Source organism: Procambarus clarkii, chromosome 49, assembly GCF_040958095.1.
Source record: "Procambarus clarkii isolate CNS0578487 chromosome 49, FALCON_Pclarkii_2.0, whole genome shotgun sequence".
Taxonomy (NCBI): domain Eukaryota; kingdom Metazoa; phylum Arthropoda; class Malacostraca; order Decapoda; family Cambaridae; genus Procambarus; species Procambarus clarkii.
Window position 1 is genome coordinate 5,469,796 of NC_091198.1, and position 9,488 is coordinate 5,479,283.

At 48.2% G+C, this 9,488-nt stretch overlaps 1 protein-coding gene across 1 annotated transcript in view; it reads left to right on the top strand.

The window, feature by feature from the left end:
* The first annotated feature begins 6,416 nt into the window (after positions 1-6,416).
* LOC123763371 (spidroin-2-like) overlaps positions 6,417-9,488 on the top strand; it is a 53,777-nt gene continuing 50,705 nt past the window's right edge. The window contains exons 1-2 of the mRNA XM_045750526.2: positions 6,417-6,447; positions 6,812-6,936. Of these exons, the coding sequence (XP_045606482.2) occupies positions 6,417-6,447; positions 6,812-6,936 (156 nt within the window). The remainder of the gene's footprint in view (positions 6,448-6,811; positions 6,937-9,488) is intronic.

Here is a 9,488-nt window from a genome sequence, read left to right on the forward strand (position 1 = left end):
CATTCATATTGTCTGTTGTAATTTTAACGAAGTCTTGCCCTAACATTCACATCAAATGAAGACGTTAGATCAGAAGATTAGAGTAAGAAGCTGTGTTAAAACAGACTGTAACGAGGGAAACATCTCAGTGCTCAGGAGACGCTGCCTAGTGTAGATTTGTTGTTGCTTAAGATTTGCTACCTGGAACAAAAAGTTCCAAGTAGCACGGGCTATGGTGAGCCCGCAGTAGAGAAAATAAAACCCAGTTTGAAGAGACTTAAAAAAAAAACTCGTATGTAATATTGAAACATTGGATACGGAATGAGAAGGAATGGAAATGCGAAGCCCATTTGTAGGCAAGAGGCTAATATTGGATTTGTTTTACCATTTTAAAAGTGGATAACAAAAAAAAAGCGTACTAGTGCGGGTAGAGAGCTCGCTAGTCAAGCCAGAGCAAAGTAGAAGGGCCCCTGAGGACTGAAGGACCCTCTCTGGCAGTGTTTGAGGAGGAGAAAGACGATCTGAATATATACATATATATCCACCTGCTCGAAAAAGTTTACAAAAGTCAGGTGGCCGGCCACAGAAGGTCTGGGCTCGTCGTTTTAATATCCATGTACCTGCAACGGACAGCCTGAGGAGTTGGTTCAAAATATATATGTGAATCAATCTCCGCTAGAATCAATCTGTTCAGGTAAAATCTTGTTCCTAAAATGGTTTTCGTACACTGACGCTCCTGGAATGATATAGATCAACTGACGCTCCTGGAATGATATAGATCAACTGAGGCTCCTGGAATGATATAGATCAACTGAGGCTCCTGGAATGATATAGATCAACTGAGGCTCCTGGAATGATATAGATTAACTGAGGCTCCTGGAATGATATAGATCAACTGAGGCTCCTGGAATGATATAGATCAACTGAGGCTCCTGGAATGATATAGATCAACTGACGCTCCTGGAATGATTTAGATAAATTGACACTCCTGGAATGGTAAAGGTAAACTCACGTGGAATGGTATGAGTATACAGATGAAAGATAAACAATTAAAACCCCATAATTGTCAAGATTAGGCAGGTTGTGAAGGGACGCCTGAAACAAGCAAGATGGTCGTCGAACTACATCTCTCAGGTACTACTTTCCAGTGGTTAATGGATGGTGTCCAGGTGGGTAGTCCTCGGGCACCGTAGGCCTAGTCCTCGGGCACCGTAGGCCTAGTCCTCGGGCACCGTAGGCCTAGTCCTCGGGCACCGTAGGCCTAGTCCTCGGGCACCGTAGGCCTAGTCCTCGGGCACCGTAGGCCTAGTCCTCGGGCACCGTAGTCCTAGTCCTCGAACGTGAGGTTGCCAGTAGCTACACCGGCAGTCCGTCCGCGACTAGATAATGGTCCACGACGGACCGAAACATCCCCACTTCCTCTATTTTCAGACATGTAGCTTGGCCGTTTAAATAGACATTCTAATCAACCCGAAATGGACAGGAATATACTCTTCTTCCTCCCCCCCCCCCCCCCCGTCCCGTCCCGTCCCAAGTCCTTATCCTGACCCCTTTTCCAAGTGCTACATAGTCGTAATGGCTTGACACTTTTCCCCTGAGGAAGTTTCAGATTCGGTGAAAGTTTCATGTTGATTTATTCAATAGGAAAGGTACACGGCCAAAGGTACCAGCCCGTGTTGTTAAAATGTCATAGTTGTCTGTGGGAGGGCGTTGTGTATGGCTGGGTACGGTGGGCGTAGACAGAGCCCTGTGAGGGCGTAGACAGAGCCCTGTGAGGGCGTAGACAGAGCCCCTGTTTGGCTGTAGACAGAGCCCCTGTGTGAGCGTAGACAGAGCCCCTGTGTGGGCGTAGACAGAGCCCCTGTGTGGGCGTAGACAGAGCCCCTGTGAGGGCGTAGACAGAGCCCCTGTGAGGGCGTAGACAGAGCCCCTGTGAGGGCGTAGATAGAGCCCCTGTGAGGGCGTAGACAGAGCCCCTGTGAGGGCGTAGACAGAGCCCCTGTGAGGGCGTAGACAGAGCCCCTGTGAGGGCGTAGACAGAGCCCCTGTGAGGGCGTAGACAGAGCCCCTGTGAGGGCGTAGACAGAGCCCCTGTGAGGGCGTAGACAGAGCCCCTGTGAGGGCGTAGACAGAGCCCCTGTGAGGGCGTAGACAGAGCCCCTGTGTGGGCGTAGACAGAGCCCCCTGTGAGGGCGTAGACAGAGCCCCCTGTGAGGGCGTAGACAGAGCCCCTGTGAGGGCGTAGACAGAGCCCCTGTGTGGGCGTAGACAGAGCCCCTGTGAGGGCGTAGACAGAGCCCATGCAGCGTTCACCGCGGAACTCGGGTGATCACTGGAGTCATCCACACTATTCCAGACCAAATGCGGGTGGGCGTAATGCCCCATGTTGAATTCATCCCGGTGACAACGCCCACTTTAACGCACGTGCCTCCGCCCCTGATTCCACCCCTTAACCACCTCCATCCACCTGTGAATACAAATGGCCAAGAATGACTATACAGATTATATGGCGTTTTGTCAGTCAACAATTTTCTGAGATCTCTCTCTCTCTCTCGCATTGCTTTGTCCAATATTCGTTTATATGTAAATGTGCTGTACTTTCCAACGCCTTCTCTTCAGCAAATATGTAGCCAGAGGAGTAGAGTTATCTCATATATATATATATATATATATATATGTATATATGTATATATATATATATATGTATATATATATATATATATGTACATATATATATATATATGTATATATATATACACACACAAGAGGAAGAGAGAACACGCTGGTAGAACACTGGAGGAGGAGCTGTTGGAGAAGAACAGAGAGGTAAATCACTGCAGGAATAAAGAAGAGAGAGAGAGAGGTAAAGTAGGAAGAGATAAAGAAGCGAGAGAGGAAAGTAAAGAGATAAGATGGGAAGAGAGAAATAGTGTCGATAAACGCCACCCAGAGACATGGAAGTAGAGTAACTGATAGAACAGGTTAACAGATGGCCTAATTGCTGTCTGTAACGAGGTAGTTTGGTGCTTTCAACCTTTCAACCAAAACTATCATGCAAGGCTTCTCTGCTTCCTCTCTTAATGATTTCTTGAGTACTCACCTAATTGTACTCACCTAATTGGGCTTGCGGGGGTTGAGCTTTGGCTCTTTAGTCCCGTCTCTCAACTGTCAATCAACTGGTGTACAGGTTCCTGAGCCTACTGGGCTCTATCATATCAACATTTGAAACTGTGTATGGAGTCAGCCTCCACCACATCACTGCCTAATGCATTCCATTTACTAACTACTCTGAGTGTTCCTTTTTTTGATGGAAATTATATTTGGCTGTTGATCTTCGTGTGTGGAACCTGGCTGGAGTATTGACACAGTCTCAGGGTTCAGTTATTGAGGTCATGTTCCTCTGGATACTTAACTGTGACAGGGCCAGTCTAGTCAACGAGGAGGCCTGGTCGAGGACCGGGCCGCGAGGACGCTAAGCCCAGAAGCCATCTCAAGGTAACCTCAAGGTAACATCAAGGTAGGCTGCTAATTGGTCTAATACATCCATTTTCTGACTCCTCGAAGGCGCTTGTGTTCAAGGTAATTCTTCAGGTTATATTATTCTTGAAACAACTCGGCATCTCCTGTATATAGTTTTATTGAAGTTAATTTTTCCCACTTCACACGAGTTTGTTTTCAGCGCCACATGAGACCAGGAGGCATGGCAGGAAGTGCAAAATAGCCCCGTTCAAAGGTGCAATAGGTACGCTGAGGGAGAGGACGTTATCAACATTAAGCTGTAGACATTTCAGCATTCTTCCCCCTGAAAATGAGGGACGGGGGGGGGGGACCAATAAGCTGTCCTTTAGGGTACCTGGTTGATACCTGGTTGATGGGGTTCTGGGAGTTCTTCTACTCCCCAAGCCCGGCCCGAGGCCAGGCTTGACTTGTGAGAGTTTGGTCCACCAGGTTGTTGCAAAATTGGGTAAATTCATTTTGACGTCAAAATCTACAACGAACAAAATATAATTCATTGTGTCGGGGGACAGGGAGCCGGTCGGCCGAGCGGACAGCACGCTGGACTTGTGATCCTGTGGTCCTGGGTTCGATCCCAGGCGCCGGCGAGAACCAATGGGGTAGAGTTTCTTTCACCCTATGCCCCCTGTTACCTAGCAGTAAAATAGGTACCTGGGTGTTAGTCAGCTGTCACGGGCTGCTTCCTGGGGGTGGAGGCCTGGTTGAGGACCGGGCCGCGGGGGCACTAAAAAGCCTCGAAATCATCTCAAGATAACCTCAAGATAACCTGACAGGCAGCCAGTGTACACATACATGTTAGGCTTATATTGAGGTATTTCAACCCCCCCCCCCCCATGTCGAATTACTGACCCCCCCCCCCCTCACGAATGCAACCCCACAACAAGCTAACTAACTACTGGGTAGCTGTTTACTACTAGGTGAACTGGAGCATTATAGGTGCTAGGAAACTCGCCCAACCATTTCTGACCCGCCCGGGATTCCAACCTGGAATTCTGAATTGTGAGTCGAAACGGACCCGACTGTACTACCAAAATATACTGCCAAACGCTCGTTTTCTATGCTGAGGTTGTAGGTTAGGTTAGGTTCCGGCAATTTCCCACATCATTTCCCGTCCGTTGTGACAGCTGGAGAAGACGGGCATCTCAAGACAAGCCGGCGTCTCACGGCGTTCAAGACAGAACATGAGAAACAGTCGTAAAGGATATACCAGATCAACCGGACTGTGATCCATATATCTCAGGCTGCTATAGCAGCTATACGTCTAACAGCCTGGTTGATCAGGTCACCAACCGGAAGGGCGCTGGTCAGAAAGCAGGCTGTGTGGGGACATTAATGGCAGGAACCAGCAGGACAACAGGTAGCAGGTGTGGTATTAACAACATGTGTCCTCCTATGCAAGATTTTTGTTCCAGCTTGGAATCATTATGCCAGTGTTCAGGGTGTGAACATTTGTATGTGTTATCACCTAACCCTTTGTTTGGGAGAACACGTGCCCATGAACCTTGGTTATTCCATGAAATTGGTAATGTCAACATAGTCACATATATTACTAAGTACGCAGCTGACTCAGGCACAACTGACACCCTGGTACACACCTGAACCAGGTACACAGCTGACTCAGGCACAACGGACACCCTGGTACACACGTGAACCAGGTACACAGCTTACTCAGGCACAAGTGACACCCTGGTACACACGTGAACCAGGTACATAGCTGACTCAGGCACAACGGACACCCTGGTACACACGTGAACCAGGTACACAGCTGACTCAGGCACAACGGACACCCTGGTACACACGTGAACCAGGTACATAGCTGACTCAGGCACAATTGACACCCTGGTACACACCTGAACCAGGTACACAACTGACCCAGGCACAACTGACACCCTGGTACACACGTGAACCAGGTACATAGCTGACTCAGGCACAACGGACACCCTGGTACACACGTGAACCAGGTACACAGCTGACTCAGGCACAACGGACACCCTGGTACACACGTGAACCAGGTACATAGCTGACTCAGGCACAATTGACACCCTGGTACACACCTGAACCAGGTACACAGCTGACTCAGGCACAACTGACACCCTGGTACACACGTGAACCAGGTACATAGCTGACTCAGGCACAACTGACACCCTGGTACACACCTGAACCAAGTACATAGCCACACTTCCTAGCCACCCATCACTCCCCCCCCCCCCCCATAAACCACATATAAGCAATTGCATAGACACTCAAAAACACCTGGTTTACAGTCAGGTATACCCGCCCCATTGTTCCTCACTAGCCCTCCCCCCCTCTCTCCTATCCCCATCCACTTCTCTACCCCCCCCCCTCTCTCCTTCCCTACCCAGAAGATTTAGGTCCTGGTAGAGGAAGATGGGAAGGGATAGGGGAAGAGAGGAAGGTAGGGGGATATGATGTGGGAGAGGAACTGAGAGAGGAATAGGAGTAGGAGGAAGAGATGCCGTATTGGAGAGATGAGAGTGGGAACGAAGGATGCTGCATCTTGCGATCAATTCGTTGTTTTTATTCGTATGTTCTGTATTTACGATCGGGTGCCCGCTGCGGGCCTTGTAATTAGCCGACGGGCGCTGGCGTCCTCGAGAGGGGTGAGCGGCTGCCAGTTGGCGGGAATGATTTACAACCTGTTTGATTTACAAGCGGTTTACGCTTCGCCTGAGCGGGATTAGAGGCCGTTTTACACGACTTAGCATAAAGACCACCGACATATTTTATTGTAATGGATGGTGTGGGTATAAATAGGTGTGGGTGTGCGTGCGCACGCGTGTGTGCTAATCTAGACGTGTGTGGGACAAGGTGAGGTTTAGCTACTGGGCTCCCGTCTCGTGGCTATAAGGTTTATCCGGCGCAACAGTTCCCGTGACTCAAAGACCTTGCCAAACCTGAAGATGGAGTTTGGTTCCATTCCTGCATATCTAAGTAAGTTGCATTTAATCACGTTCGTGAATGAATAACATTCATTCATTCATTCATTCATTGCCTTTACTCGTGTCCTCTACTTCCGTTGTCTCGCGTATCTTAAGATTCAGCTCTTGAACTTTACTTTAAGACTTTAATCTTAAGTCTTAGCGCAAGACGGGTTAAGTGAGCCGTGAGCGTCTTCAGGTAGAGTGACCCACAGCCTTTTATAACTCTCCTCCCTCCTGTGGGCATTCTCGTGGTTCATCTCTCACCATTTTCCAGTTTCTTGCCGAGAGTCATTAAGTTGTGACCCCCTCAGAGGGGCTTCAAGATCTCGAGACGAAGCCGAAGATATCAAAAATGTGTTTTGTTTGAACGGCAGAAACAGATATCTCAAGGGTTGCCGGAAGTATAAATGAAGTATCTCCAGAAAAGTGGAGGATATCAAATAGACCAGGAGACCAAGAGCTGAAGAAGGATATGTCTTGTGACGGGGAAGATAGCGAGGTAAGGAACCTTGGTAATCTTGGGAGGATCTTGCCGTGTCATCCGTCCATCAAACCTGCAGGATCTTGTCAAGCAAATGATGCTTAGTATATATAATAAATAGTTATTATATAATTTTTTTGTTATTTATTTCTAAAGTATACTCAGTAAAGGTGGAGAAAACTGGTTTACTTCTTTACTCAGTAGAGGTAGATTACTAATTTACTTTTTAACTCTACTCAGTAGAGGTAGATTACTAATTTACTTCTTAACTCTACTCAGTAAAGGTAGATTACTGGTTTACCTCTCAACACCATTTAGTAAAAGTGGAGTAAAGGGAGTTTCATGTTCGCGTCCAACATGGCGAAACGTCCATCCAATATGTTAGAAAATGTTTCTTTGCGTTTGTGAGAACGTTTGTGAGCTGGAGGAGGATCTGTGAGTCGTCTGTGAGGCTTTGTCTCTGAAAGTCTGTAAGTATATATGTAAATATACGTCTGGAGAATGTGTTAGTCTGCAAATCTCTGAGTCTGTAAGTCTGAGTATGTGAGTCTGTGAGTCTGAGTATGTGAGTCTAAGTCTGTGAGTATGTGAGTCTGTTAGAGACAACAGTGCCTCTCCAGTGTCCTGCACGACTGCCTGGATATAATAGGCCAGCATGATTAGGCATGAAAAGGCCTAGCTGGTCGGGGACCGGGCCGCGGGGACACTAAGCCCCGAAATCATTCTCAAGGTAAGGTAACCTCTCAAGGTATGATTGTCCAGCTTCATGCAGCTGACAGTTGCATCAGCTGTTGGACACAATTAACTGGACTGTCGTATGAATATGTCCAGTTAAGAAACGCAGCTTGAGTTTAAGTTCCCAAAACTGTGTTGACCGGACCACACACTAGAAGTTGAAGGGACGACGACGTTTCGGTCCGTCCTGGACCGAAAGCTGTTCCCAAACAGTTAACACAGTTCCCAAAACTGTGTTAATTGCAGCTCCGTCGAGTGAGTTTCTCCTGTTTATAGATGTCAATACTAACTACCACGACCAACCACCACCACAATCACCACCACCACCAACACTACCACCACCACCAACACTACCACCACCACCACCACCACCAACACTACCACCACCACCACCACCACCACCAACACTACCACCACCACCACCACCACCACTACCACCACCACCAACACTACCACCACCACCAACACTACCAACACTACAACCACCACCACCACCACCAACACTACCACCACCACCAACACTTCCAACACTACCACCACCACCACCAACACTACCACCACCACCACCACCACCACCACTACCACCACCACCACCACCACCACCACCACCACCAACAATACCACCACCACCACCAACAACACTACTACCACCACCAACAACACTACTACCACCACCACCAACACTACCACCACCACCACCACCACCACCAACACTACCACCACCACCACCACCACCACCAACAATACCACCACCACCACCACCACCAACACTACCACCACCACCAACACTACCAACACTACCACCACCACCACCAACACTACCACCACCACCACCACCACCAACACTACCGCCACCACCAACACTACCACCACCACCATCAACACTACCGCCACCACCAACACTACCACCACACAAGTTACCACAAACCTTGACCCCCTGTGAGTGTGTCCGCGTGCAGTCGGGCAAGACCTGGGCACATGTACACTTACAGACACTAACACACTAAGATTGTTCTGCTTGGCTTGCCACGTGAACTGGACCCACCGGTGGGCTACCACGATGGGATCACGGTACCTAATTGCCCACCCCCCTCACCCACCGGTGGGCTACCACGATGGGATCACGGTACCAATTGCCCACCCCCCTCACCCACCGGTGGGCTACCACCCTAACAGATCGACCACAGGTATCTTCTGGTAGTTCAAGCTACTACTTGTTACTTAAATGATTAACCTGTGATTTTTGTAGTTTTTCTTTTTATTCTTTAATTTAAAAAAAAATGTGTTTTTCTTTCTTTCAATGTGTTTTTGTAACGTGTTTTTTGAACGCCATTTGGCCGTACAAGATAAACCAAAAAAATTTAAACTGTGACTCTTGAAGGGAATTATTTATTATTAACATCTTTATTGACAAAATTAATTACAATTTTGCCTAATCTGAGGATTTTGATAGTCTTATTAAAGTGAGGATAATGCTGGTATTCACTGTCACTCAGGACAGAGGGTCATACATAAGACTTGAAGGGAAGGGAACTATCAGGGGGAAAGCGCCCAGCCATTACGACTATATAGCACTTGGAAGGGATCAGGATAAGGATTTGGGATAGGACGAGGGGAAAAGGAATGATGTCCAACCACTTGGACGGTCGGAGGATTGAACGCCGACCTGTGTGAAGCGAGACCGTCGTTCTACCGTCCACCGCAAGTTTGACTCTTGAGCCAAACTGGAAATATTGCAGCTCCTCGCGGGCCGGCATCATACATATCCTATTTCTTGAGGTTATCTTGAGATGATTTCGGGGCTTTAGTGTCCCCGCGGCCCGGTCCTCGACCAG